Source organism: Excalfactoria chinensis, chromosome 11, assembly GCF_039878825.1.
Source record: "Excalfactoria chinensis isolate bCotChi1 chromosome 11, bCotChi1.hap2, whole genome shotgun sequence".
Taxonomy (NCBI): domain Eukaryota; kingdom Metazoa; phylum Chordata; class Aves; order Galliformes; family Phasianidae; genus Excalfactoria; species Excalfactoria chinensis.
Genome location: NC_092835.1, coordinates 1,452,534 through 1,479,566, shown reverse-complemented (window position 1 = coordinate 1,479,566; position 27,033 = coordinate 1,452,534). Strand labels below are relative to the sequence as shown.

General features: G+C 57.8%; 6 protein-coding genes across 11 annotated transcripts in view; 3 read left to right on the top strand and 3 right to left on the bottom strand.

Annotated features, from left to right (window-relative positions):
• ZC3H18 (zinc finger CCCH-type containing 18) overlaps positions 1 to 4,468 on the top strand; it is a 38,657-nt gene extending 34,189 nt beyond the window's left edge. For all 4 annotated transcript variants that reach the window (XM_072346814.1, XM_072346818.1, XM_072346817.1 and 1 more), the window contains 3 exons: positions 538 to 634; positions 2,063 to 2,159; positions 3,443 to 4,468. In XM_072346814.1, the coding sequence (XP_072202915.1) occupies positions 538 to 634; positions 2,063 to 2,159; positions 3,443 to 3,641 (393 nt within the window). In that variant the 3' untranslated portion in view covers positions 3,642 to 4,468. The remainder of the gene's footprint in view (positions 1 to 537; positions 635 to 2,062; positions 2,160 to 3,442) is intronic.
• A 2,029-nt stretch (positions 4,469 to 6,497) lies between these two features.
• On the top strand, positions 6,498 to 8,197 carry IL17C (interleukin 17C). Its single transcript, XM_072346839.1, has 3 exons — positions 6,498 to 6,524; positions 6,613 to 6,935; positions 7,948 to 8,197. The coding sequence occupies exons 1-3, from the start codon at positions 6,498 to 6,500 to the stop codon at positions 8,195 to 8,197; spliced, it is 600 nt and encodes a 199-aa protein (XP_072202940.1).
• Positions 8,198 to 8,321: 124 nt separating this feature from the next.
• CYBA (cytochrome b-245 alpha chain) lies at positions 8,322 to 11,088 on the bottom strand. Its single transcript, XM_072346262.1, has 6 exons — positions 10,903 to 11,088; positions 10,310 to 10,379; positions 10,011 to 10,085; positions 9,823 to 9,906; positions 9,663 to 9,744; positions 8,322 to 9,573 (listed from the first exon to the last, which is right to left on the bottom strand). The coding sequence occupies exons 1-6, from the start codon at positions 10,958 to 10,960 to the stop codon at positions 9,391 to 9,393; spliced, it is 552 nt and encodes a 183-aa protein (XP_072202363.1). The 5' UTR covers positions 10,961 to 11,088; the 3' UTR covers positions 8,322 to 9,390.
• Positions 11,089 to 11,413: 325 nt separating this feature from the next.
• MVD (mevalonate diphosphate decarboxylase) lies at positions 11,414 to 14,449 on the bottom strand. Its single transcript, XM_072346261.1, has 10 exons — positions 14,353 to 14,449; positions 13,545 to 13,615; positions 13,329 to 13,443; positions 13,113 to 13,253; positions 12,840 to 13,039; positions 12,691 to 12,765; positions 12,278 to 12,496; positions 12,094 to 12,209; positions 11,820 to 11,928; positions 11,414 to 11,743 (listed from the first exon to the last, which is right to left on the bottom strand). Exons 1-10 carry the CDS (start codon positions 14,420 to 14,422, stop codon positions 11,663 to 11,665), a joined length of 1,197 nt encoding a protein of 398 aa, XP_072202362.1. The 5' UTR covers positions 14,423 to 14,449; the 3' UTR covers positions 11,414 to 11,662.
• A 1,389-nt stretch (positions 14,450 to 15,838) lies between these two features.
• On the bottom strand, positions 15,839 to 23,245 carry RNF166 (ring finger protein 166). Of its 3 annotated transcripts, none has more exons than XR_011904964.1 (7): positions 23,000 to 23,245; positions 21,393 to 21,549; positions 20,884 to 20,996; positions 20,437 to 20,551; positions 19,851 to 19,958; positions 18,605 to 19,021; positions 15,839 to 18,461 (listed from the first exon to the last, which is right to left on the bottom strand). XR_011904964.1 is itself a non-coding variant. In XM_072346154.1 (6 exons), the coding sequence occupies exons 1-6, from the start codon at positions 23,230 to 23,232 to the stop codon at positions 18,956 to 18,958; spliced, it is 792 nt and encodes a 263-aa protein (XP_072202255.1). In that variant the 5' UTR covers positions 23,233 to 23,245; the 3' UTR covers positions 15,839 to 18,955. The 3 variants fall into 3 exon arrangements, 1 of the variants encoding a protein (XP_072202255.1); XR_011904965.1 differs by having other exon boundaries at positions 15,839 to 18,457; XM_072346154.1 differs by having other exon boundaries at positions 15,839 to 19,021.
• On the top strand, positions 23,221 to 26,549 carry CTU2 (cytosolic thiouridylase subunit 2). Its single transcript, XM_072346153.1, has 15 exons — positions 23,221 to 23,346; positions 23,433 to 23,507; positions 24,194 to 24,272; positions 24,351 to 24,410; positions 24,476 to 24,536; positions 24,666 to 24,775; positions 24,853 to 25,133; positions 25,208 to 25,343; positions 25,453 to 25,584; positions 25,668 to 25,759; positions 25,835 to 25,926; positions 25,998 to 26,046; positions 26,140 to 26,206; positions 26,278 to 26,336; positions 26,415 to 26,549. Exons 1-15 carry the CDS (start codon positions 23,273 to 23,275, stop codon positions 26,485 to 26,487), a joined length of 1,440 nt encoding a protein of 479 aa, XP_072202254.1. The 5' UTR covers positions 23,221 to 23,272; the 3' UTR covers positions 26,488 to 26,549.
• Positions 26,550 to 27,033: the final 484 nt, after the last annotated feature.

Below are 27,033 nucleotides of genomic sequence, written 5' to 3'. Positions count from 1 at the left end.
GTGGCGACTGCCTCCCGCAGCAGCTGGGATTGATCCCAGTGCCCCGGTTGAGTGCCTTCAGCAGAGGAGCTATCTTGGATCATGTGAGAGAGTTTGGCCTCGTGGGGCTTTGTGCTGGAGCAGGGTGTTGGCTCCCATCACATGGTTGGTTCCTGGTTTTGAAGCGTTCACGTGTTTGTTTCTTTCCTGATGGTCTGAATTCCCCATTGCAGTCTAAGGCTGCAGTTTTCCCTACTTCCCTGTGCTATGACGTAAGGCAACTTTATCAAGTCTGTCAAGCATGCTCTGCGGGGAGGAGTGTGCAATTACACCTAACGACTGGCTGGCACGGGTGCTGGAAGGCACAGCTCGTTGGCATTTGCTGTCCTTGGTGCCAGTGATGGTGGGGACTGGTATGCACAGAGTTTAATCACGGGAGATGTGCTGGTGTTAGTGAGCCAGCGTGTGGCTGGCACCTGTCACAGGAAATCACCTGCCTGCTTCCCTCCCCGGAGGGACGTGGCTGCTCAGTCCCGCTGTCTGTTTCATTCCATTTAGGCAGCTGACAAAGGAAGCAGGAAGAGATACGAGCCGGCAGACAAAGACAGGCCGACCTCTCCTCCCACCAAACGGGCGAACCTGTCACCCGACAGAGGTGAGATGCAGCCCTCAAAGGGTTCCTGCTCTGCTGCTGGAGGCAGCCCGGCTCAAGGGACAGCATCCTCTGGGAGTCCCCCTTGCTGCAGGGGTTAATTGCAGGCATGTGCCCTTCCAAACCCTCAGATAAGGTGGGCAGATTAGCTGTCCTGCTGCAACAACATGGTGGCGGTGAGATGCTGCGGTCTGCCTGTGAAGTCAGCGAGGTGAGGTCAGCCCTGGGCCTGGCCGTGCCTAGCTGTCTTGTGGTGTGCCTTGCCAGTGCCTGGCTCCACTATGTCTGTGTAACTCCCTGCGGGAAAACAAAGCAGCCCTTACTTTTCATCTCCACTGTAGGTACGCATCCATCTGTCCCGTGAAGGCTGCCCGTCCTTCTCTAACGGCACCGATTGTGGCTGTTGAGTTTGCAGGGTCCTCACCCTGTATTTCTATGTATCACAACGGGATCTCATTCTCCTGATAGAAGTTCTGGCAGGTGCTTAGAGAGGGAGCGCAGGCTGCCAAGGCTCCGGGATGAGTGCAATAGTTTGGCTGCATCATCCATCCTGTGAAATGAGATGATTTCCCCACTTGCGTGTGACACAATCTGCTCTGCCCTGCGTGTTTAGAAAGACACAGGCTTTCCAAGTGTCCTCTTCTGCCTGAGTCCTCAGCAGCACTGTTAGCATCTTGGAAAACCCAGCTAATGCGCTTCACTGAGAGGGACTGAATGCAAAGAACAAGAGGGGAGTGGACGGCCAGAGATGCCTGGTTTTGACGTAGCGAGCCACCGCTGCCACGTGATGTTGTTTTCCCTGTTGTCTCAGCTGTAGGTGGATCTTGTTGACTCTGGGTGCCAGCCAGAAAAAAATGTCTGTGCTAATAACCTGATTGCATTCAACTACTGCAGTGTGGAAGGGACTGGGTGAGGGTGTAAGTTCACTGGGATGTAGTTCACAGGTGCTGGGCTGCAGCCGGGTGAATGAGTTGATCTAACAAACTGTGCTGGTTTGATAGTTCCAGACGTAATGGTCCACTTGATTTGCTCTCGATCCATGAATACTACACATGATAAAGTGTTTTAGACAGTGACATGTGGGACCGTAGCCCTGACTGAGCGTGAGGCTGCACGGTGTGCAGAAGTGTTATGGCACAGAGCTGATGATGCGCCCTGAGCATCACATCCCTCTTACTGTAACTGTGCTGTGACCAAACTTGCAACATCCTCAGCCCAGGCTGTCTCATGGAGCCCACACTCACTGTTAGCTGTGGTTGATGCAGAGCCAGCGTAGATGCCTGCATGCCCATTGTACAAACTGCATAACCTGCCTGGGGATAACAGCTCAGGTTTGGTGCTCAGGGGTGCACCTACCCCCACAGGTTTGCAAGCAAAGCTGAGCAAGCTCGGTGACGAGCAAGAACATCTCACCTTTCATTTTCCTGGTAGGCTCTCGTGACAGGAAGGCGACGGGAAGGGCCTCATCCCCCAAACAGGAACGACAGAGGGGCCAGAACCCAAAACCATCTCCTGCACAGACAGACAGGTGAGTGCCCGCTTGTGCTCGTGGGTCTGTGGGGATGAGGCTGGGGCAGCAGAGCCTCAGGCAGGAGGCCTTCATCTCCCTGCAGTCACAGCCCTGCACAGAAGACCCTGTGCTCTCCTCAAGCCTTTCCCAGGTGAGGTGAAGCTCATGCACAGAAGGCGGCCATTTCTGGTGTCCTTCCTGAGAAGCTCTTGTGCTCCTTCACGTTCCCCCACTTCTCCGGTAGTTGAGTTCCTTCTCTCGGGGCAGCTCTGAGGCTCTGACTGTAGCAGTTTCCAGTTGTTGCTATGGAGGCACAGAGAGAGGAAGGACGCGGAACTCTTGGGCAGGAGCCAGAGGTGCTCAAGGGTTCGTGCAGAAGCTGCCACTAAGCTGTTCCGGCTCAGAAACGAGCAGGAGCCCGGGGGGGGTTTCTTGAGGTCAGTTCCGTCAAGAGGAGCCAACTGGGTTAGGTGCGAGCTCAGCCGTGGCTCTGCCTCATGCTAACATTAGGAGAAAGAAACTGCAGCCCCTTCCTGCTGCTGCTGAACTCCTCTGGGGGTGCCCAGTTTCCTTTCTTCTTAGCTTGGCTTGCTGGGAGGTATTAGTACAGGGCCCTTGCATGAGCAGGTAGGGGATGGTTGGTGCTTGATGTCGTTCCATCCCCTCTGCTGCCATGTGGCCAGCTCATGTCCATGTCTTGGCAACCTACACCTGCTGCTGGGAATGTCCCACTGCAGAACTAGATGTGTAGCTGCATGGGCCTGGGGCTGTGTGTCAGAGTCTTCTCAACCCAAAATCTAGCCCAAGCTACCACAGCCCCATCCTCCTGGCCCAGAGGTCCTGTTTTCCTTGCATTAAAGAACCTCAGCCTTTGCAGACTTGTGTTCACAGCACCTTGGTTATGGACCTCCTGCTGCTGTTTGGGTTGGCACTGTTGCATGCTGGGTTCGGCCCACCCTGGTCCCAGCCATGGGGTGGTTAAGGAGCAGTGGGGTTTTGTGGGCTGTAGGTCTGTGCCTGTTCCAAACTCTTTGAGGCCGTTTGGGTCACTGTTGCTTTGTCAGGAGGGTGACGTTGGGTGTCAGGAGGGACCCCTGCAGTGCCAGATCTGCACCACTAGGACACAAGTGGAGACCACAACAGCTCATGCCACACCACGAGCGCAGCCCTGTGGGCCATCACCGCAGCTGTGGCACCAAGCTTAAACCTCAAGCTCCCTCTCTTCCATCTGTCCCCCCGGCAGGGCTTTGTTTGCAGCAGCCCGCAGCCCTTCTCACCACTCTGTACTTTCTGTCCCGCAGGAAGCGCCAGCTTTCACCGCAGTCCAAGAGCTCCAGCAAAGTGACGAGCATCCCAGGCAAAGCAACGGAGCCGGGCCCTGCAGGTGCCAAGGGGGGCAAATCCAGCACGCTGTCACGGCGTGAGGAGCTCCTCAAGCAGCTGAAGGCAGTGGAAGATGCCATCGCTCGCAAGCGAGCCAAAATCCCTGGCAAAGTATAGTGCTGGCCTGGAGTGACTGGTCATGGTTTTATAAATAGCGTCCAAGGCGGCCACGTTGGGATTTTGCAGTTGTGTCTTCATTCATTTTGGCTGCAGTTCTTTTAAAGAAAAAAAAGAGGATTAAAAAAAAAAAGGAAACAAAAACAAAACCAAACCCCACACCTACAAAAAGAAACACCTCCAGCTGGGCTCTGCGCTGCCCTCCTGCTCCCCATGGGGCTGGGCAGCCCATGCTGGTGCCAGGATGGGGGTCACCCCTTCCTCCCTCCCCCCCCACCTCCCCCTTCCCACCCCCTTTGTTTTTTCTTCCCATGTAAATTATGCACAGAGGCCTCCAGCCCCGTGGGATGCTCTCACTGCTTCCCTTCTTTTTCTTTTCTCTCTCTCCTCCCTTATTCCCTCTTTGCTAAGCCTCCCCTTGTATCCTCCTAGTTAGCCCCGCTGTGTGTTGAGTGTCTCCAGCCATGCAGTTCTCTATGCTGTGTAACGAGAGAGCCCAAAACTGCTGTGAACTACTGGCAACATCCCACCCCCCTCCCCACCCCACACACCCCCCCCCCCAGGAACAGAAATTATATATATATATTCTTGACTCTCAAAGTCCCATTGGGAAAACGACCTGTCTTTTATTTGAAGCCTCGGCTTGTTTGAGTTGATTGAAAGGAGCCCTTTGGAGGCGTTTTATGGGATGTCTGGCTGATCGAAGGCTCCTCTTGGGGTTTTTGGGGTTGTTTTGTTTTGTTGTTTTTTTTGGGGGGGGGGGTTGTTGTTTTTTTTGTTGTTTTTTTTTTGAGGGATCTTCCCTGAAATAAAGTATTTTGATAACCAGTTCCTGCTCTCTCTGCTGCTCTTTACTCCTCTTCATTGCCTAAGGCTCATCCCATGCTATTTAGCCCTGTGTAAGCAGCCCTATGGGGTGGGGGGGGGGGGGAGGGGGAAGTGGTTGAACGCCACCCCTCCATGATTAGCCTGGTCACTTTGTGCCCCCAGCTCCCACCTCAGCCCTTTCCAAGGTTGCCCAATGTGGGATTTCTGCTCCAGGTTCACAGCAGCCCCGCATCGTGCAGGTGATGTCACCTCTCAGCTTGCGCAATGGGAGCAGCGCAGTGACAGCGTTGGGCACACGGGGACCATCCCATCATCCCATCCTTAGCATTGGGGTACTGGGACCATCCCATCCTTAGCACTGGGACTTGCCTTCCCTAAAGGGGGGTCAGCGTGCTGGTGGGCTTTACGTGGTGACCCCATTCATATTCCCATCCACCATCACCCCGCCTTCCTTAGGATGGGACCCCAAGATCCCCACAGCCATCACTGTATCCAAAGCCCATTTCCCCTCCAGCACACCCACACACACACACACACATACACACACAGAGCAGGCCTTGGCCGTCCTGCTTTCCCCACCTCCCCTCCTTGCAGGGCTGGGACACGCCGGGAGAAGGAAGTGCTGCGGCCGCGGGGAGGAGGAAGGCAGCCCAAGCTGGAGTTTCCAGGTGTGTGTACATCACCTGCCCTAACCCTATATAAAGGCGGGGACGGCGGCAGCGCTGCCACTCGGGGCCACGGCAGGGTGCAGCTCAGAGCACCCCGACACCGTCCTGCAGCCCATGGTAACGCTGGGGGCAATGGGAGGGGATGGGTGTGCAACGTGCACGTGGGTGTGAACAGGCTGGTGCATGCATGCCGGGAGCAAAGATAAGGGGTGTGTGTGTGTGTGTGTGTGTGTACAGATGGGTGTGTGTGCATAGATGTGTGTGTGTGTTATGTATGTGTGTGTATGTGGATAGAGGCGTTCTATGTGCATAGATGTGTGTGTGCATAGGTGCACTATGTGTGTGTATAGAGGTGTATAGGAGTGTACTATGTGTGTGTGCATAGGTGTACTATGTGTGTGTATAGAGGTGTATAGGAGTGTACTATGTGTGTGTGCATAGGTGTACTATGTGTGTGTATAGAGGTGTATAGGTGTGCACTATGTGTGTGTGCATAGGTGTACTATGTGTGTGTATAGAGGTGTATAGGTGTGCACTATGTGTGTGTGCATAGGTGCACTATGTGTGTGTATAGAGGTGTATAGGTGTGTACTATGTGTGTGTGCATAGGTGCACTATGTGTGTGTATAGAGGTGTATAGGTGTGCACTATGTGTGTGTGCATAGGTGTACTATGTGTGTATAGAGGTGTATAGGTGTATACTATGTGTGTGTATAGAGGTGTATAGGTGTGTACTATGTGTGTGTGCATAGGTGCACTATGTGTGTGTATAGAGGTGTATAGGTGTGCACTATGTGTGTGTGCATAGGTGTACTATGTGTGTGTATAGAGGTGTGTGTATAGGTGTGTTACATGTGCATGGATGTATGGTGTGTGTGTGTAGATGTGTTCTATCTGTGTGCATAGATGTGTTATATGTGTGTGTATAGAGGGGTGTGTGTGTATAGGTGTGCTACATATGTGTATGGATGCATTATAACTCATGTATGTACTAATGCCATACACATGTTACAAATACATGTTATATGGGCATGTGTTGTGTGTATAAGTGTTATAAGGGCGTATATGAGCATAAATGCATGTGCATATCTGTGTGTATACACGTGTACACGTTTGAACTTGTTACATGTTTGTGTACGTGTATGTTGTGTCCATATAGATGTGTCTATATAGGTTCAATGCATTATATCAACACGTATGTTATCTCCATGTACAAATGTATTCTATATGCTTGTGTGCGTGTTGTCTGTGTAAATGAGTTTATATACATGTATGGAAGCATGTGCAAATGTGTTCCAAGGAGCTGATGTATGTTATATGTGCACACATGTGCCATCTATGTGTTGCAGTTAGTGCATAAATGGGCTATAAGGGTGTACATGGGCCTGTAGAACCATGCACGTCTGCCTTTTTGCATCCATGTGTGCACAACATACACACACACACACTGAGCTGACCCCTTGCACCCCACACAGGGCTGGCTGGGAGTGCTGGCGCTGCTGAGCGCCGCCGTGCTGGGCTGCTGCCTGCGCCGTCCTGCCGTCCCCACGCATCACCATCCCCACCATCCCCACGTGCGGTGCTACGGCACAGCGGAGCTGCGGGACGGGGAGGCACCCGCACACCTCCTGGGCCGCAACCTGCGCTGGGAGCAACACGTGCCTGTGCAGTTGGTGCCGCAGATCGAAGCTGCCCAACGGAGGCGGAGGAGAAGGGAACACTCCTGTCCGGCAATGCAGCTCCGTGCTGGGCTGCACAGCGAGCCGCATGAGAGATCCATCTCACCGTGGCGGTACCGGTAGGTGGAGGGGATGGAGAGAAGGGGGGACCCAGGGCAATGCTGCAGAATGGAGAGGGATGGGCACAGCGGGATGGATGCAGCGGGGAGGAGATGGATGGATGCAGCAGGATGGACATAGTGGGATGGTTAGGAATGAGCACAAGAGGATGGACATAGAGAGATGGACACGATGGGATGGAGAGGGATGCAGCAGGATGGACAGGAATGGGCATGAGAGGATGGACATGGAGAGATGGACGCAATAGGATGGAGAGGGATGCAGCAGGATGGACAGGAATGGGCATGAGAGGATGGACATGGAGAGATAGACGCAATAGGATGGAGAGGGATGCAGCAGGATGGATAGGGACAGGCACAGTGGGATGGAGTGGGAGATGAACACATTGGGATGGATGGGGATGGAGAGAGATGGACACAGCAGGATGGAGAGAGATGGATGCAATAGGATGGACACAGCGAGGAGATGGATGGATGCAGCAGGATGGAGAGTGATGGACATAGTGGGATGGATTGGTATGGGCAGAGCAAGATGGACATAGAGGGATGGAGAGAGATACAGCAGAACGGATAGGAATGGGCACAGCGGGATGGAGAGGGATGAACACATTGGGCTGGATGCAATGGGATGGAGAGGGATGGGGGGATGGACACAGAGGGATGGACACAAGAGGGATGGACACAAGAGGGATGGACACAAGAGGGATGGACACAAGAGGGATGGACACAAGAGGGATGGACACAAGAGGGATGGACACAAGAGGGATGGACAGGAATGGGCTCAGGGATGGAGTGGGATGGAAACAGTGGGCTGGATAGCAACAGGCACAGTGGTGTGGAGTGGGATGGATGCAGTGGGATTGAGAAGGACGGATGCAAGAGGGGCAGAGCGGGAAGTATGCAGTGTGATGGAGTGGGATGGACAGAACGGGATGGAGAAGGATGGAGCGGGATGGACACAGAGGGACGGATGCTCACCACATCAGGCCTTCACACCGTGCCCTTCTTGCAGCATCGACGAGGACGAGGACCGCTACCCACGCAAGCTGGCCTTCGCCGAGTGCCTGTGCACCGGCTGCGTGGATGTGAAGACAGGGAGGGAGACCACGGCGCTCAACTCGGTGCCCATCCACCAGACCATGATGGTGCTGCGCCGCAAGCCCTGCCCGCGTCCCTCCAGCCCCGGCCTCATCACCTTTGAGGTGGATTACATCCGTGTGCCCGTGGGTTGCACTTGCGTCCTGCCCCGCACCGGGCGCTGACCCCGCTCCCTTGGAGCACCCCCAACCCTGTGACCGTGTCACCCTCCTCGTGCTTGTTTTAGAGCACTCATTCCACCTGCCCCCCCCCCTCCCCCCCACCACCATTTATTTATGACTTATTTATGACGCCCGCTGGGGGATTTATTTTTGTAACCCTGTATTTATTGCTGACCCCCCCCCCCCCTTTGCTCCCCCAAACCCCCATAAGGCAGCAGCCCTGGGCTCAGCCTCAACCCACACCTGCAGCACTCCCCAGGTGCTCCCCGGTTATTTATTCCCCCTCAGTGCTATTTATTGAGACCTCCATGTGCTCCTGAAGGCCGGCAGTGCGCAGCCTGAAAATAAAAGCCTGACCCCCCCCCCCCCCAATGTGCAACACTGGGATAAACTGGGAGGGCAAGAGGTTGAGGTGCACAGGGTCCCCCAGTTGTGGATGCTGGAGGGGAGGTGCCAAGGATGCAGGGATAGAGATGCATTGGGTTACCCCCATTCCAGCCACCCCAGTGGATGCTGGGGGGCATCCCCCATCCCCAAAGCACACCCAGGGGAAGGGGGAGGCAATGGGGAGGGTGGAAGGTGAGGGGGGGTGGGGACGGCCCCATGCCAGCACCCTGTCACCACCCACTCCTTTCTCACAGCTCTGCCCCAAGCACTCACATCCCATGGACTCAGCGCCACCTACCGGGGTTGTTCCACATGCTTTTAGAGCACCCATGGGTGCTGGAGGTGGGGGGGGAGAAGGATAAGAGGCTGGGGGTCACTTCTGGGGACCCTAACCCCAACCACTCCAGGTCTGCCCCATCACTAAGGTCACTAAAGATTTGGGCACTGAGCTTCCAACTCACACCCAGGGCACGTGGGGGCAATGAATGGGGTGGGATCAGGAAAGATCTGGGGCCTTTCGGTCCTTTTATTGCAAAAAAGCAACCAGAGAAGAAAAAAAGACAACATATAAAACGTGAAGAGGTGGTGCAGCAAAGCAGAGCTGCGTGAGCCCCAGCAGCACTATGGGGCTGTGTGGTGGCTGGGGGGGAGCTCCTATGGGATATGGGGGGGCACCTGAGCAGCCCCCAGGGATTCTGAGATCACCCAGGAGCCAAAGGGGGGAAGGATGAGCACCCCCAGGGGATTGGGGACCAATGGGAGGGGTACAGTAGGGAAGGGAGTGCAGCAGTGGGACCCCCAGCTCGGTGTTACTCAGCCTCTACAGGGATGGGGTTCACCTGCCCCCCCACTTCTGCCGCCTGCTTCCTGCGTGCATCAGCAGGGGGTCGGGGTGGGGGGTTGCTGGGGGGCTGCTTGATGGTGTCCCCCATGTGCGGCCGCTCCCGGGGCTTCTGCTCAATGGGTCTCCATTCCTCCCCACGTACCGCTGCCTGCAGGGCCAGGGGGGGAGCAATCAGCAGGGAGACCCCTCCTTCAGCCCCATAATCACCCCCTCAACCCCCCCCCCAGAGCAGCTCACCAGCAGGTAGATGCCACTGGCAATGCCCAGACAGACGGTGCCCAGGATGGTGGAGAGCAAGAAGCCAGCAGGGACGGCCAGCCTGAAGGTACAGGGGAAGGTTAAAGGGGAGGGATTAGGGTGGTTCAGGGTGCACCCCCCAACCCCACACCCCACTCACGCTGCATGCAGGATGGCACGGATGTAGTAGTTCCGGGTGAGGGGTCCAAACACCTTCAGCACTGCTGTCATGTACTTCTGGCCACTATGGGGCAATATGCACTCAGTGGATCACCCGGCCCTAAATAGACCACCCCCCTCCTCCCCCCCTAAACATATAGGCACCCCCAATGCCACCCCATCACTCACCAGCGCTCCATGGTGGAGCCCTTCTGCCTCTTGCTACGCGGGTACTCCAACAGGCAGACGAAGGCGCCTGCAGCACTGCAGGGGGATGGGGGGTCAAGGAAAAGGGGTGCTTGGAGCCAAGGGTGGGGGTGAGACCCATAGGGAATAGGGCAGAAATGAGGCCAGGGCTGAGGGTCAGCTCCATAGGGGCAGGAATAGAACGATGTGGGGCCAAAGAGAGGGAAGGGAGATACGGGACCCCCCCCCCCCCCTCCCCACCTATAAGGTGCCCCCTCCCACCCCGAGCCCCATAAGGATACATGGCGTAAGCAGCGAAGTACCACCCCTTGAACTGCCCCGCCACCGCCACGATCCCTCCGGTCAGCATGACTGCGGGACAGCGGGGACACTGCTGGCATCCCGGCAGCGCCCACGAGTGGGAGCATCGGGGGATGCTTGGCGTGGGACCCCCCAGCAGCTCAAACAGGGAACGTGGCGGGGGTTGGGGGCTATGGGACAGCGTGGGAGACACACGGTGACACACGATGGGGGTGATACGCTCCGCCAGCGCTTCCGCGTCCTTATTGCCGCTCACTTCCTCCATCTCCGGGCGGGGTTGGGCCAAAACGGGATGGGGGTTGGGGGGGTGGGGGGGGGGAGGACAGCTCGGAGGGGGGGGGGGAACACAGCCAGGGGTCGCTGCGTGGGGCTCGGATCTCTCCCCATATCCCGTCTCCATAGCTTTGCATTCTCAACCCTACAGCCCCAGCCCGGAACTCTCTTCCCCATATCCTCACCCCCCCACACCCCCATCCCTGCATCCCCCATCCCACATGGGACCCTTTGAGCCCCCTCATCACCCAGCCCCCTCATCACCCAGCCCCCTCACTCCGCACCTCCACCCCGCACTCACTCAGCCCTGCCGCCAGCGCCTGTTCGTTGGCCCACATGGCCCACTCGATCTGCCCCATGGTCCGGCTCTGCTTAGTTCGGCTCGGCCCAGCCCGACCCGGAAGGCAGCGATAGAGCCACACAACCGAACCCCTTCCCCTTCTTAAGCGACGCCCCTTCTAGTAGCCCACGCCCCATATATGCGCTCAGGCCACGCCCACTAATTACAAAGCCACGCCCACTTTCGCTCAGGCCACGCCCCCCACGCAGCGCCGGGCCGTGGGGGGACACGGGGTGATTGACATGGGAATATAGGGTGACATGGGAATGAATATAGGGTGACATGGGAATATAGGGTGACATGGGAATATAGGGTGACATGGGACAGGAGCAGCCCTGATGGGACCACGGAGTGACTCAGGACAGGGTGAACCCCCGGTGGGACACAGGGTGACACAGGGCATGCTGAGTAGGGACAGCCCCCCTCCCCTTTCCCCACAGCATACAGAGCCCACAAAGCCCAGAGCAGCACTACGGCTGGAAAACCTCTATTATTGGATTAGAAAAGAGTTAAAAACCAGGCAATGGGAGGAGCCACATCTGGGCTGGGATGGGGGCAGCTGAGCACAGCATCTCACAGCCCCAAAGCAGGCACTGGGACGGTGGGTCCCTGCCTGTGTGTCCCCCCACTGGCAGCCCCCATTGCGCATCCCTGCTGTCCCCGGTGGTGTCCCCATCACGGTGTCCCCATCACAGTGTCCCCATCACGGTGTCCCCTGTTCTCAGGCAGAGTGGCATGGCAGCCCATCGGGGCCCAGCAGGTGCTGGCTGGGGTCATCCAGGAGCTGTGGGCCAGGGCCAGGCTGTGGGGACAGGAGATGTGTTAGGGGACAGGACGGAGCAGGAGGCTCAGGGTCCCCATATCCCCCCCCCCCATACCTTGGTGTGTAGGATGTAGCGAATGGCCCCCGGTACCAGATCCACCACCACGGCTGACACCAGCTCCTCTGGCAGCACCGCTGTGCCAACGGGCCGGCCTCGAAGGAACCTGCAGCAGGGATGGCACTCAGCTGTCCCCATCCCCATCCCATGTCCCATGGTTCCACCCCCATTCCCATCCCACCGGTCCCTACCCACATCTCCATCCCTATCGCCATCATCTCCATCCCCATTCTCACCCCCCCCTCCCAGTCCCAAATGACAACACCCTTACTGGTCCCCATTGGAGCTGGGTGGGAAGCTGCGTCTCACCACCTCCACAAACTCATCCACCGTGTCCTCCAGCATGAAGACGACCGCGTTGGGGCCAGCATCGAAGGTGTAGGCCACCTGGGGACAGGGACACAGTGAGAGCTGTGCAGTGCCAGCAGGATGAGGCCATGGGGGGGCTGCCTTACCTTGGTGCACCCATGGTGGGCGTTGAAGCGGTGTGCCAGGGCGATGATGCGCTGCGAGATGTCATTGAGGTAGAAGATGGGGGGGAAGGTGTCAAGGCAGGTGGCGTGGAACTGGTTGCTGTCCTGCATGGTCAGCTGGCCAAAGGTCTCGAAGTCCCGATCCTGGATGCAGCGTGCCATGCGGGTCATGCGCTCCGGCACCACCACCTCAGCACGGTACTATAGGGGGAGCACCAAGGGGGGGTCATCTCATGGATCCAATGGGGTTTGCTCCCTGCAGCCCCCCACCATTGGAGGAGATGGCCATGATCCCCAAACCCAACCCATCCCACCCTGCTCACTGCCCATGGCCCCTGGGTCCTCCCCACCTCCCCAGGCAGCCTGTGCTGCTCATCACCAACCAACCAACCCACCTTCAGCAGGGGGCTGGTGTCCACACTGGTCTGCATCCCCGCCGTGCTGCCCACCGCCTTCTTCTCCCCGCTGACCTACACGAGACCACAAGACGTGGGGCACCCAACAAGGGCCAGCTCCCAGCCCCAGCTGTATCCCCATCCCTCACCACCAGCACGAGGACGCTCAGCTCCGGCCAGTGTGTCTCAGGTGCCAGCTGCTGTGCCACGCTGTCCCTGCCATCCGACCTCTCCCCACGGTGCCACTGCACGAAGCCCCCCAACATACTGCGACACGCGCTGCCCGACCCGCGCCGTGCCACCTCCGACAGCTCCCCCTCCACACCATACAGCCGTGCCAGCGCCGACACTGCAGGGATAACAGCGCTGTGTTAACACCCATCACCCCACTCTCCACCCCCCCTGCTGCCCCTTGTACCCACCCAGGCAGGCGTAGCCAGCAGCTGAGGATGCCAACCCGGCAGCAGTGGGGAAGTTGTTCTCAGAGGCGACGTGCACTTTGTAGGAGAGGCTGAGCGGGGCTGCAGCATCGTCACCACGTCTCTTGCGGGCCAAGCGCCGCACTGTGCAGGGATGGGGTTATAGGGAAGCACGGGACACGAGGCTCTGTGCCCCCCCAGCCCCCCAGCCCAGCTCACCCTCCCGCAGACAGGCCTGCAGCCGGGGCTGTGTTGCATCCACCTCCTCTCCATTCAGCCACAGGCGGTCCTCGGTGAAGTCACGGCACGCAGCAGCTGTGGTTGTGGTCCTCAGCTGTATGGGATGGCACTGAGCTCAGGGGGGGGACACACAGCCCCGGGGATGGGGATATGGGATCCCCAAGGCTGGGGGTGGGCACACAGCCCCGCACCAACCTGGTCCTGGTGCAGCGTGACACTGAGCGAGGAGTTGATGGGCAGGATGAGGTCGGTGTCACGTTTACCCCCTACGGCAGATGTGGAGAGATGCAGCAATGCTTGGCATGGCACAGCACGGCATGGCACCACTTAGCATGGCATAGCATGGCATGGCATAGCATGGCATGGCATAGCATAGCATGACATAGCATGGCATAGCATAGCATAGCATGGCATAGCATGGCATGGCATAGCATGGCATGGCATAGCATAGCATGACATAGCATGGCATAGCATAGCATAGCATGGCATAGCATGGCATGGCATAGCATGGCATGGAATAGCATAGCATGGCATGGCATAGCATGGCATAGCATGGCATGGCATAGCATAGCATGGCATGGCATAGCATGGCATGGCATGGCATAGCATGGCATAGCATGGCATAGCATAGCATGGCATAGCATGGCATAGCATAGCATGGCATGGCATAGCATAGCATAGCATGGCATGGCATAGCATGGCATAGCATGGCATAGCATAGCATGGCATAGCATGGCATAGCATAGCATGGCATGGCATGGCATGGCATAGCATAGCATAGCATAGCATGGCATGGCATAGCATGGCATAGCATAGCATAGCATGGCATAGCATAGCATGGCATAGCATAGCATGGCATGGCATAGCACTGCTTGCTGCCCATCAGCACTGCACTGGCACAGCTCGGCACAACTTGACCCGGCACGGCACACCACTTAGCACACCACAACCCAGCCCTGCACATCCCGGTCCGCCCCGGTCCCGCATCCCGTCCCGCACTCACAGTATTTGATGACGGCGATGTTAACGGGTGCCGTGCAGGTGACCCGCGCCGTGCCCCGCTCGGCCGCCATGCTTCCGCACACAGCCGCCGCCACGCCCCGCCCATCCTCTCGCGCGTGCGATCCCAGCCACGCCATTGGCTGGCGGCACGGCGGCCGGGGCCGGATGACCAATAGCAGGCATCGGACCACGGGGAGGCCCCGCCCCTTCCCACCCATTGATGGTGCTGAGAGGGGGTGAAGGGGGCGGGGCCAACGTGGTGCCTTGTGAGCAGCGCGCATGCGCGGAGACGGGCCGTGGTTGGGGTCTGTGTCCCTATTGCAGGGCTCCCAGTACTCCCAGTATCCCCAGTACCCACCCAGTAACCCCACTACACACACTGTGCCGGTGCTCCCAGTATCCTCAGGGCTCCCAGCACCTGCTCCTCAGCCTGACAAGCAGCAGGAGCCCCTCTTAACCCTTTGGCAGCCAAGATCCAAAGCCCCCCCCCCCCCAGTATCCCCTCACTGGGGGTCCCCAGGCTCTGAGTGCCCCCCCAGAGCTTCCTAAGTATGGAGCTAGGAAGGCACACGGCTATTCTGGGCTGTGGGGTTCCTTCCCTGTTGTAGGGACTGCCATCAATGAAGCCCATCTCTCTGCTCACAGCAGTGGAGCCCAGCTCCACTTTTAATGACTGCAGAACCTGAAGCCCCCAGACCCTCTATGGGACAGAAATAGAGGCAGGGCGCTATCAGCCTCAGGGTGCCTGAACTGGAGGAAGAGGCTGAGCAGAGACAGCACTGCGTCCCCAGGGAACCACCATGGGGGCACAGAGCCAGGACACCTCCCTGGGACACCCGGAGCAGGAACACCGAGCACAGCACAGCACTGCACTGCACAGCACAACACTGCACAGCTCTGCACAGCACTGCACAGCACAGCACTGCACAGCTCTGCACAGCACAGCACTGCACTGCACAGCACTGCACTGCACAGCACTGCACAGCACAGCACTGCACTGCACAGCACAGCACTGCACAGCACTGCACTGCACAGCACTGCACTGCACAGCACTGCACAGCACTGCACAGCACAACACTGCACTGCACAGCACAGCACTGCACAGCACAGCCTTGCACAGCACTGCACTGCACTGCACAGCACAGCACAGCACTGCACAGCACAGCACTGCACAGCACTGCACAGCACCGCACAGCACAGCCCCCTGGCTCACACCCAGCAGTGCTTTTGGGACAGCACGTTCAGTGTGTGCCAGGACACGCTGCCAGCACTGGACAAGGGTAACCACGAGGTTCCCATGGGGTCTGGTGATGTCACAGCATTGCCAACCCCCTCCATTAATGGCAGGAGTTAATGACTCAGGGCCACAGGGCTGGAAGAATGAGCCCTTTGCACAGGGAAGGATTTGGGCCCCAGTGCTGTCCCCTCCCCACTCCCCACTCCAGCATCCCATGGGGCACAGACTGCACTCGGAGGCAGCCCATGGATGAAACTGCCTTTATTGAGCAAAAAAAAAAACAACCCCACCGTGGTTTGCTACAAATACATCGTCGTGTTTTTCTTCTTCTTCTTTTTTTTCTTCTCCTTTTTCAAAAAACGGGTCTGTCTCATTAAAAGTTGGAGTGGTTATGCAAAAAAAAATGGTTCAGGGTTAACATGGATGAGCACAGCCGGCAGCACTGCAGGACTCCCAACCCCACTGCAAGGGGGAAAGAGGTGGAAGCTGACCTGGCTGCCTTAAAGTGCTTTACCAAAGCAGCAGCTGCTGCTCCAACACTGCCGGGGGCGAAAAGGAAGGAGTCCCACATTGCCCTAGGCAGGCAGCTAGAGCTCGGATGGAGGGTTGCGTGGGACAGAGCCCTCTAAGCAGGATCCTCGGGGGTCCCAGACAAGGGACAGGGAAACCCAACCAGGTTCCTTTCTGACGTCCCCACTCCATCCCAGTGGGAGCAGGGAAAGCCCCTGGGCTGGGTAGGGAAGACGCCATTGCTTCCTGCTAACACTGGCTGCACAGAGGGAGCAGAGCAGCCCCAGCCCTTTCCCCCTGCCAGGGGGCTGCCAGAAGCACAGTGGACAGCCCGGCCCCCAGAACACTTGGTACTACTTAAAGTAAAAAGACAGTATTGCTAGAGCAGAGCTGGAGGGAACCAGGACTCAGGCAAACCACAAAAGGAAGCTTCTCTGAGTGGGGATGCAGGCAGCAGCTCAGCCTCAATGGCACAGGTACAGCCCCAGGGCAGAGCAGTGACACTTCCCAGCAGGACGATGTCCTTTGGGATGCTTTTGGGCCAGCCCTGGACAGGATTGTGCCTGCTTCCCACAGCACAGAGCACGGCTGGTACCCCTCAGGGGCAAAGCCTGGGGTCCAACTTGGAGAGACTCCTTGAGACCCCCCCCTCCAGCACACAGTGGGGGCTGCTGCCCTCCAGAGCACTCTTCCGAGTCATCTCAAAGCCCTATTGGGACATAGGTGTCACCTCACTGCCTCCACGTGGTAAACCTGGGCCAGCCCCCTTGTTGGAGTGACCCCAAAGGGTGGCAGGGCACCAACACACACCTCTTCTCCTCCAGCTGCTGGCAACTCATTACACGGGAAGGGAATTATGCTGCATGGGGCCCTGGCCATGCTCAGGCTGATGGCAGTCAGCCCAAAGCCAGGTGGATTTCCTTTCCACCTGCACTCAGCTGAGCAGAGCAGAGAGCACAGGGCAGGCTGGGAGGGGACAGTGGGGCACAGGGAAGGGCATGAAGAGCTGCACCTTCTGCCCCAGCACTGCATGACACGGGGACACAGCATGTGCCCTGCAGCTAATTACTGCCTGTCCAGTACAGGGAGCAATGGAGCTTCACTCAGAGCAGCAAGTGCCCACTTGAGAGACATCCAGCAGCCTCCTGGTTCAGGGGACAAGATGCTCTGCATTAAGGCTGCCATTCTGCACAGCCACCACGGGCAGACACCCCCACACAACCCAGCTGCTCTGCACTGAGCACCAGCTGGCAGCACCTCCTCACTTCACACCCGCACGCAAGCTGCCCCTCCGGGTTACACCCAGCAGCGCCACGCAGCCAGATCTGCCTGCAAGGATTAACACTGCCACTGCAGAAGCACAAAACCTCCCAGTGAAATTCTCCCCTGCCGTGCCAAAGGGTTACAGCAGAGCTGTGGGTATGGAGGAAAATCCAAACTTGGGCAATTTCCAGCAGAGCTTTTGCAAGCCCAGCCTGGTGGGCTGCACCCTTTGCTCCCGGTTCAGCACACCAACGCTGCTTGCTGTTTAATGACAAGCATCTGAGAGAGCAAACTGTGGGCAGAGGAAGGAAGCCCACTCATCAGCATTACAGCCCAGAGAAGCTGCACCCAGCAAGAACCCAAGGAGCCCGGTGACGCAGCCAACAGCCCAGGGATCACAGCCATACAACAAAGGGGCTGCTTGTCCTCCCAAAGGTCCTCTTTGAAACAGAGCTGTGGGGCTGGCCGTGTTCTGACCAGCACAGTGCTGCACTGACACGGCCTCACCACCGCCTGCAGAGAAAAGCTGACAGCAGAAGGGGACAGAGCCTGGAGAGAAGAGAGGAGGAAGCCCAGATGCTCACGTGGCTCAGCAGAGTCCCAGCTGCAGGCCCAGGGTCCAGCTCTTCCCTCCCACCCCATTTCAAATCCACAGCATGTTCGTTTGGTTGGTTTCTTTTTGTTGTTTTGTTAAAAAATAGACTTTCTTAATAATGTTCCATAAAAATACTCTCGTCCCCGGTGACGGATATTGCAGTGTGAAGAGTAACAGCTTCTGTTCCTGCTCTATAAAACGTGGAAAAGGCGTCGCGCCGCTTCATGTAGAAAAACAGAACGCAGTATCACAAGAGCTGGTACAAAAGGAAGGAGGTGGGAGTTGCATTGGGACAGTCCACAACTCCAAAGCAGCAGCCACGAGGGCACAGCAGGCCCGCAAGTCTTGCTCTGGGATTCAGCCTGCTGCCTTTGGGCTGGGCTGCGTGGCAGCAAGGAAGAGGAGGCAGCTCCCACCTGCAGCGTGGGGGGGACGGAGCGACGTCTCCAGAAATAACCTCGCGGGGTTTAAAAATGAAACAAAACGCTCTGTGCTGTTTTTCTTCCTTTGCCAAAATAAATAAATAAGGGAAAAAAGAAAAGAAAGAAAAAAAAAAGAAAAAAAATCAACCCCCAAAAGGGACGTGGCTGGTTGCAGTTTGAAACGAGGGGCATTTCTGCCTTAAACGCAACGTAGTTTTATACGTACCTATCAAATTGCAACGAAGAGCATGAAGACAAACGGTGCCAAAAAAGCATCTACTAATAAATAGATCTGGATACAGGTATACACTCCGTGTATGGGTATGAAATGTCTAACTGAGGAACGGCCCCTTTGTCCTCTTCTCCTCCCAGCAGCTGACAGCTCTGCTCACTCACCAGTCCAGCGTGATGCTGAGGCATCTCCGCCTTCTTTGTGGTGGTGGGATCAGCCCAGAGAGGTGAGGGAAGAGAGGCGGTGGTTCTCAGGGGACCATCAGTTCTGTGCCTCCCCAGCAGGAAGGTCGAGTGTGCAAAAGGGGTGTGAGGGGGAGTCCGAAGCGAAGCTCCGTGGCAGCCCTCAGTTCTCAGACAGTGACAGAGCCAGAGCAGCCTGCAGTGCTGCCTCCTCGTCGATGTTATAGTCCTAAAAACAGAGAATGGATGGTCAGCAAGGCAGTGGTGTGAGGCTCTGATGTCCTCTCTTTGTGTCTCAGTCCCTCTCCTGCCTGGGTTGAGCCCCCTGACATCATCCCTGCTTTCAGACCTGACAGCATGCAAGGATGAAACTGGCCAAGGCTTCCCAGATGGGCTGCAGGGAAAGCTTTCTTGCAAGGCTACATTCTTCTCCAGTGCTCTAAGTCAGTGACCTCTTCTTGGGCTGGGGATATTTCTCTGCAAATAGTTGGAGCGAGGTTCAGGCAACAAAGTTCAGATGCTAATAAAACCATCTGCTGATCCCCGTGACCAGAGCTGCACAGTCACACTCCTCCACCCCATACAGAGGGTCTGCAGCCCCCCAAAAGGGCGTCCCCCTGTGCTGCAGCCAGACCTTCCATGCTGCAGGCTGGGCTGCTCCTCGCCTTCTCCTCGTGTTTCCCCACGTGAAGCCTTAAGCAAAGGGCTTTTGTATTACAGTTCCTCAGGGGAAGAGTTTAATGGAGCACATGGAAAAAAAACAAACCATCTTCATGGGGAGGGATAACATTTCTCTCTGCTGCTTTAGGGGTGACTTATGCCTTAGTATGTGTCTAACAAGGACCAGTGTGAACAACCAGGAGCTCTCCCAAGTGGGGCTACGTGGGTTGCAGGCATCCTACAAAGCCCAAGGGACGAACTGTCCCCTTGCAGCCCTCAATGTGCTGCAAACCAGGACAGGCTCGTCCTGGCAGGCAAGAAGAGCTGGATTTGTCACCCAGACACCCTGTGTGGGACACAAGGAAGATGATTCTGTTCTGGCTCACAGCCATACTCACCACAAAGGTATCATAGGAGAACTTGTGCCGGTGCAGGAGATGCTGCAGGAAGTTTGCACTCTTGTAGCTGGGGTCCCCCCAGGGCATGGCTGAGCACACTGGGCACACCTGCAGTGGACAGGGCAGCTGTGAGATTTGGGCACAGGGCTTCCTCCAGTCCTGCTGGGGGGCATCAGGAAGCTGGTGCAGCCATGGCACAAAGGAGGACTGAGCAGTGGTCCAACTCTCTCTGGGGTTGGGTGTGCACTGTAGTGCATGTGCCAAGTGCCTCTGCCCTCTCAGCAGATCCCTCTGCTGACACCTGGCCCAGAATGCTTGTAGCTCGCTGACTAGTTAAATGTGTACACGAGCACCGTTCAGATGATGCCAGAGCTGCGAGTTCCCCACCTCAGTCAATCCAACAGCAATGGAGAGAGCAAATCCAGCACCAGCTCGGTCACAAGCACAGTGAGACAGAGGCAGCTCACTCCAGAGAGCCTCTAACAAAGCCAAGAGGGGCTGCTCTGTGTGCAGGCAGCCCAGGATGCCACGAATCTATCCATATTTCCAGCAGTTACCCAACCAGAACCACCCCAGCCCTGCTCACCACTTTGTTGGGGTCGTTGCGGTGGTTTTCCATGCAGTGCTTTACCAGTTCCTGCTGGTCCAGATTCCGGGCCCCACAATACGGGCACACAAACGTTGAGCGATTGGGAATATTGCTAAAGAGAATGAGAACAAGCTCAGACCCCTGCCAAGTGCCTGGATCAGCTTCTTCCAAACAAACCCAGCCACCTCTGTTGCTGCCTGTTCTGCTTTGTCCCACCAAAACCAGCCTGTTACCCAGCCCAGCCGTGGGCTCAGCCCCTTCTCACTGTCTGAGACATAAGGTAGTGCCAGGGCTGCAGATGCCACCAGGATAAGCATGCTGATGTTCCTTACTGCGAACTGATAACAAGCAAGCCTAACACACATCTGGATTATAGAGCTTCTAGAGGAGATGGATAAGAGCATTTGTGCAATCTGCATGTTGCTATGTAACACAGGACAGTACCTGGGGATAGGCTGGGATGTGGGGACAACTGGAACGAACTTGGGGCAGTTGGCCATCTGCTCCTGCACCTTTGCACAAGACGAGACGTGAGACCGCATTTTTGCTAAGGTCACCTGGAAAAGGAGAGGAGAAATATTCCCATAGGCTGCAGGAACACATTCACCCGTCAGACAAAGCACCTGAGCCACCAGTGTGGAAGAGGAAAGCAGTTTTCACCACGCTTTGGCCAATCAACAGCAGAGCAAACTGTGGTTACACATAAGAAGTCAGGCTGGCTGCATTACTGCAGCACTAGGTCCAGTTTCCTTTGCAAAAGAGGAACTATTGACAGGCGTAGCCCTGAACTGCTCTGGCACCGTGACAGTGGTTTGTTTCAAGGTTCCTACAGTTAACAGAAGGCAGAAAGCACACCAGCAGTCTGTGGAGGTGCACCATGAATCACAGCCTTACAGCTGCTCCAGAAGCACCTCAGACCTGACCACCCCAGGCTGGGCTGAGCCACACTTTACCTTCTTGCTGCAGCCTCTGCAGGGAGCCTTGTAGGATGAGAGCTGTTTCTCCACGCTGGAAGCCTTCTCTACTTTCTTAGGGTCAAATGGCATGCGGCAGAGTGGGCAGAGTGGGGATGGCACCTGGAGGCAGGGCTGGAGGCACTCCCCGCAGAACCTGGGGGCAAAGAGAGAAGCAGGAGTGAGACCTCAGGCCCAGGGCAGGACACGGGGCTGCTGGGCACCTTGGGCAGCCCCAAAACATAGCAAGCAGCATCCCCACGGGGCAGTGTGGGAAATGGTGAGGGGGAGGCAGGCACAGCTCAATCCCCAAAAGAGCTGCTTGCCCTTCAAACATCACTCTTTGCACGTGCCATAGGGCTGCACACACGTGTGCCCACTGCTTGGAGCCTCACGGCCAGGAGCAGCGAGCAGACGGCCCAGATTTGAGCAGAGCAATATCAGGTGCTGAGCACTCAAGCTGCAAGGAACAAAGCAAGCATGCAAGCTCAAGCATTAGAGCCCAGTTCACCTCCTCTTAAGGTCCTTATGCCTGCAGCACAAAGGAAACCCACGCAGCCACATGGAGGGGAGGGCTGAGCACCGTGCCACCTCCTGCTCTCCTCTTGCAACCCCTCAGCACACAGACATGGTCACCTAAAGTGCCACAGTGTCCCCATCTGCTACCCAGCTCATGTCACTCTGCAGCTGTGCTGGCAGCTGGCACAGCCCCTGCCCCACAAACTGCCTCCCCACATGACAGCAAGGAAGCACGCAGGGATGTCACTGCCAAAGGTTCCCAGGTGGCAGCGTGGCACACTTAGTAGGGTCAGAGCTGCAGAGAAGCCACACGCACTGCAGATAGGAGGGGGAAATCCCATAGGGGGGGTCCTCTCCTCCAGTTCCCTTCCGACCCCATGCAGCTCCCTCAGCCTCAAACACACCACGGCACCAAGAGGTGCCACAACCTTGGGACAAGATGAGGACGTCCCCAAAAGGGGCTCAGAGGTGGCACCAACACACCGTGCTGCCAAGGGGACCCAGTGCACTCCCATGGGGATTCAAGGAGGATTTCTAACCTGAAACTCCAACTGGAACAGAGAAGGAAAGGACTCAACTTTGGGGGAGGAACAGCAGGACTCAGTGCGGGCACAGGGTGGGATGGGGGCTCCCAGTACCAGCTGGGGGTACAGAATGGAGCCATGGTGTGCAGGAGTTGGGGGTGCCCCATCCCTGGAGGCATTCATTCAGCTTGGATGGGGCCCGGCGCAGCCTCAATTAGAGGTTGGCAACCCCAGATACGGCAGGAGCTTGGAAACGGATGATCTTTGAGGTCCCATCCAACCCAACCGTTCTGTGGTGTGAGACGGGACGGGGGGTCGGTACCGGGTGTGCCGTGGGATGGGATGAGGGAACGGGGCCCTATAATGGGGTAAGGCATAACACGGGGCGGCACGGCGGTCCCGGAGCCAGCGATGCTGTCGGTGAGCAGGCAGGGTACGGGATGAGCTGCAGGATGCGCTGACAGCCCGGTTCCGGGCCTCCCCATTCACCGCCGGCAGCCCCGGGCCCACCGCCCACACCGACCCCCCTCAGCCTCCCCCCCCCCGCCCACTGCCGCCGCTCACGTGTGGCCGCAGCCCGCGATGCCGACGGCGCGGTGGAAGACCTCCAGGCAGATGGGGCAGCTGAACTGCGCTTCCAACGCCTCGGCAGCGGGACCGGAGGGGGGCGGCGGGCGGGGAGGGCCGGGCCCCGGGGCCTGGGGGCGCTGCGCCGCCGCCACCAGCAGGCTGCGGAACATGGCGGCGGCCAGCGTGAGGGGGGGGCGGCGTGACGTCGCCGTGCGTCGTGACGTCATCGCCGTGCGCCGGCGGGAGGGGGAGCGGAGCGGAGGAGCCATGTGTGATACGGCGGGGCCGTGCGGGGAGTGCGGGGAAGGGCCGGTGCGGCGCCGCCGTGGCCCCGTGTGCAGGTGGGAGCGGGACGACGCCGCTGCTCCGTCCACCGGGGCCGCGCCTCGTTTCGGGCGGGGATCCGTGACTGCTTCGTTCCCCGCAGCCAACCGCGGCCGTGCGTGAAGTGCGGAGATGGGCCCGCCGCCGTCGTCATCCGAATCGGGGATGCGTTCTGTCGGTGAGGGGAGCGGGATGTGGGGTGTAGGGACAGCGGGGCGTCCTGCTCTGCTATGGCTCTGCTATGGCTGCTATGGCTCTGCTATGGCTCTGTTATGGCTCTGCTATGGCTCTGCTATGGCTCTGCTATGGCTGTTATGGCTCTGCTGTGTCTCTGCTGTGTCTCTGCTGTGTCTCTGCTGTGTCTCTGCTGTGTCTCTGCTGTGTCTCTGCTATGGCTCTGTTATGGCTCTGTTATGGCTCTGCTATGGCTCTGCTATGTCTCTGCTATGTCTCTGCTATGTCTCTGCTATGTCTCTGCTATGTCTCTGCTATGTCTCTGCTATGGCTCTGTTGTGGCTCTGTTGTGGCTCTGCTGTGGCTCTGCTGTGGCTCTGCTATGGCTGTTATGGCTCTGTTATGGCTCTGCTATGGCTCTGCTGTGGCTCTGCTGTGGCTCTGCTATGGCTCTGTTATGGCTCTGTTGTGGCTCTGCTGTGGCTCTGCTATGGCTCTGCTATGGCTGTTATGGCTCTGTTATGGCTCTGCTATGGCTGTTGTGGCTCTGTTGTGGCTCTGCTATGGCTCTGCTATGGCTCTGTTATGGCTCTGTTATGGGCTTGGAGCCATCGGCCATGGGGACACGGAGACATCGTGGCTCTGGGATGCAGGGGATGCCTGTGTGACACTATTCATGTGTCCCTGCAGAGCCTGTTTCCGTGAGTACTTTGTGCACAAGTTCCGTGCCATGCTGGGCAAGAATCGAGTCATCTTCCCAGGAGAGAAGGTAGTGGGGACACGTGGGGAGGATGTGGTGCTGGGGGCACTGCATTGAGGCTGCTGACTGTCCCTGCTGTCCCTGCAGGTGCTGCTGGCGCTGTCGGGTGGGATGGCCTCCAGTGCCATGCTGCGACAGGTCCAAGAGGTGAGTGTAAGGGGAGTGGGGGGCGTGGGGCACAGCTTAGCCTGCTTACCTCATTGCTGTGCCAGGGGCTGAGCCGTGAGACGGCCAAGAGGCTGCGTTTCGTGCCTGGAGTCATCTACATTGATGGTAAGACATATCTCAGCCCTGCTGCCCGTCCACATCCCTGTGACCTGTCCCCATTCCTCCTTCCCATTCCTGCTGTGGGGCTCTGGGCTGTGTGTCCCCCTGCTCCAGCTGCTGCTGCTGTGCCCACAGAGGGAGCAGTGTGCGGGCAGAGCCTGGTGCAACGGGAGCAAACCCTGACCCGCATGGAGGCCCTGCTACAGGAAACTGGCTTCCCCTACTACTTGGCCTCCCTGGAGCAGGTTGGGACAGGATGGGGCTGGGGAGCACAATGTGGGGAGATGTGGCTGCCTGCACGCAGCTCCCTGTCTGTCCACAGGCCTTGGAGCTGCCTGGCTCAATCCTGCATCGGGGCCCTGGTGGGGACAGTGAACCAAGCTCTTCTTACAAGTCAGCTGTAGAGGGTTTCATCCAGCAGCGGCGGAAGGAGGAGGCCAGTGGGGATGGTGACACCTCGACTGCAGGGCTCAGCACCCAGGATGGTCCCACAGGGGACTCCCATGCCTGCCTGCCTGCAGCTGCCCGCACTGAGGAGCTGCAGCAGCTCTTTGACTCAGCAGAGACGCTGACGGCAAAGGAGGAGCTGCTGCAGATGCTGAGGTGAGGGACTCCTCCTGCCCTGTGAGCTCATGGCACGGCCCCGTGGGTCTGAGCCGGTGTCACTGTGTCCCCAGGAGCCACCTCCTCCTGCACACTGCCCGCACACAGGGCTACACCAAGGTGATGACAGGTGAGAGCTGCACCCGAGTGGCCATCAAGCTGCTCACCAACCTGGCTCTGGGGCGCGGCGCCTTCCTCGCTATGGACACAGTGAGTGCCATCCCTGCCTGGGACTGGGACAGGACCCAGGCATTGCTCTGTGCCTGGGGTTGTCCCCAGGTTGGTGGCAGTATCTCAGCAGACTCCTGCTCATCTGCAGGGCTTTGTGGACACTCGTCACGGTGACGTGACAGTAGTGCGTCCCATGCGGGACTATATGGCCAAGGAAATTGCATTCTACAACCACTTCTTTGGCGTCCCCACAGTCATCACACCACCCCTCCAAGCCAAGGTAGGGCTGCCCCTGTCCCCCCACTTCGTGCCAGACTGAGCTGTGGGCCCCTCCATCCTGCCTATCTCTGTTCCCCCCCGCAGCGCCGGGAGAAGACCAGCATCCACCGCCTGATGGAGAACTTCCTGCTGAGGTTGCAGGTGGATTTCCCCTCCACCATCAGCACTGTGTATCGGTACAGCACCTCAGGGTGGGGTGGTTGGGGGCAGGCAGTGGGGTGCCCCTGCTCATTCCCTCTTCACATCTTCAGGACGGGTGAGAAGCTGAGCGTGGCTCCAGCAGAAGCAAACAGTGAACAGCAGCGCTGCCTGCTCTGCCTCTGTGCCCTGGACATAGCTGGGGGTGAGTAGCACTGGGGACACACTGGGGTGACAGCATGTGCCAAGTGTGTGACTGTCCCCTGGTTCTTGCAGAGGAGGAGCTGGCCTTAGAGCCCACGCTGGTGAAAGAGACAGGGAACGGGTGAGCAGTAGGATGCCCTCTGGCATGGGGGATATGAAGACACCAGAGACAGCAGCAAGGACATTGTCACTGCTCCATCCTTTCTCCTCGCAGGGCTGAGAGCAGAGCTGCCTTCATCCCACTGCTGTGCTACAGCTGCCGCCTCACTTTCAAGGAAATGGTGAGGCTTTGGGGTGGCTCCCCAGGAACTGGGGCCAGGGCTCAGTGTCCCCACTGTCCCCTCTCTTGCAGGGTCCCCCAGCCACGCTGCCATCCTATGTGCGCACCGAAGCTGAGCGCAGGAACTGCAGGTAGGGGGACAAGCTGGGGAGGTCCCTTCCCTGCATTATGAGGACAGTGCAGCCAAGCTGCAGGTCTATCCCTCACAGGGCTCTGATGAAGGAGCAGATCCAGGAATTCCTGCTGGAGGATGATGATGAGGAGGAGCCTGGTGGGAGCTGACGGCACAGGGCACAGCACAGAGCCCTGTCATTGTGGGGCAGGAAGGTCCTATAAGAATGAGGGAATCTGGGATCACTGGGTGGTGACAGACAGATTTAAATGATCCAGTACCAGCAGGGGGTCAAGGAGGGCCCCCCTTCCCCCTCCAAGTGCCCATCCAGGGGGTGCCGATACCCACAGGCATCACATCCCCACTCCCACCCCAGTGCTGGGGAGGCTGGGGTGGCCTCGGCTTTGTTTTATTAGATATCTGTATAAATAAAACCATTTGAATTTAAAAAAAAAAAGAGTCACAAGTGTCTACAGTCCGGCTGGGGATGCCAGCCGCCCCAGTGGGGGGGCCACAGCACCGTGCCCCCCCATTCTAGGGCTATGGGGGTATTGCTTTAGAGTTCAACTTGGTTGTGGAGGGGGGCTGAAGGGTGCAGGGAGATGTTGGCTCTCCTGCCCACCCTCCAGCAGCCAGGGGGATGAGGTGTCAACTCCTGACACCTCCCACAGCTGGCCAGCCCCCCCCCCCAGAGAAGGCACAACATGGTCTCTGCT

Coding starts and splice junctions, on each gene's coding strand:
- IL17C (XM_072346839.1), top strand. CDS start 6,498: ATGGGCTATAAGGGTGTACATGGGCCT. Junction 6,525..6,612: donor ATAAGGGTGTACATGGGCCT/GTAGAACCATGC, acceptor CACCCCACACAG/GGCTGGCTGGGAGTGCTGGC. Junction 6,936..7,947: donor ATCTCACCGTGGCGGTACCG/GTAGGTGGAGGG, acceptor CCCTTCTTGCAG/CATCGACGAGGACGAGGACC.
- CTU2 (XM_072346153.1), top strand. CDS start 23,273: ATGTGTGATACGGCGGGGCCGTGCGGGGAGTGCGGGGAAGGGCCGGTG. Junction 23,508..24,193: donor ATCGGGGATGCGTTCTGTCG/GTGAGGGGAGCG, acceptor GTGTCCCTGCAG/AGCCTGTTTCCGTGAGTACT. Junction 24,411..24,475: donor TGCTGCGACAGGTCCAAGAG/GTGAGTGTAAGG, acceptor TTGCTGTGCCAG/GGGCTGAGCCGTGAGACGGC.
- RNF166 (XM_072346154.1), bottom strand. CDS start 23,232: ATGACGTCACGACGCACGGCGACGTCACGCCGCCCCCCCCTCACGCTG. Junction 21,550..22,999: donor ATCGCGGGCTGCGGCCACAC/GTGAGCGGCGGC, acceptor CTTTGCCCCCAG/GTTCTGCGGGGAGTGCCTCC. Junction 20,997..21,392: donor GCAGAGGCTGCAGCAAGAAG/GTAAAGTGTGGC, acceptor CTCCTTTTCCAG/GTGACCTTAGCAAAAATGCG.
- MVD (XM_072346261.1), bottom strand. CDS start 14,422: ATGGCGGCCGAGCGGGGCACGGCGCGGGTCACCTGCACGGCACCCGTT. Junction 12,766..12,839: donor TGAGCGTCCTCGTGCTGGTG/GTGAGGGATGGG, acceptor GGTCTCGTGTAG/GTCAGCGGGGAGAAGAAGGC. Junction 12,497..12,690: donor ACACCAGCCCCCTGCTGAAG/GTGGGTTGGTTG, acceptor CTCCCCCTATAG/TACCGTGCTGAGGTGGTGGT.
- CYBA (XM_072346262.1), bottom strand. CDS start 10,960: ATGGGGCAGATCGAGTGGGCCATGTGGGCCAACGAACAGGCGCTGGCG. Junction 10,380..10,902: donor GGCGCTGGCGGCAGGGCTGA/GTGAGTGCGGGG, acceptor GCTGTCCCGCAG/TCATGCTGACCGGAGGGATC. Junction 9,745..9,822: donor CGTGCCATCCTGCATGCAGC/GTGAGTGGGGTG, acceptor CTGTACCTTCAG/GCTGGCCGTCCCTGCTGGCT.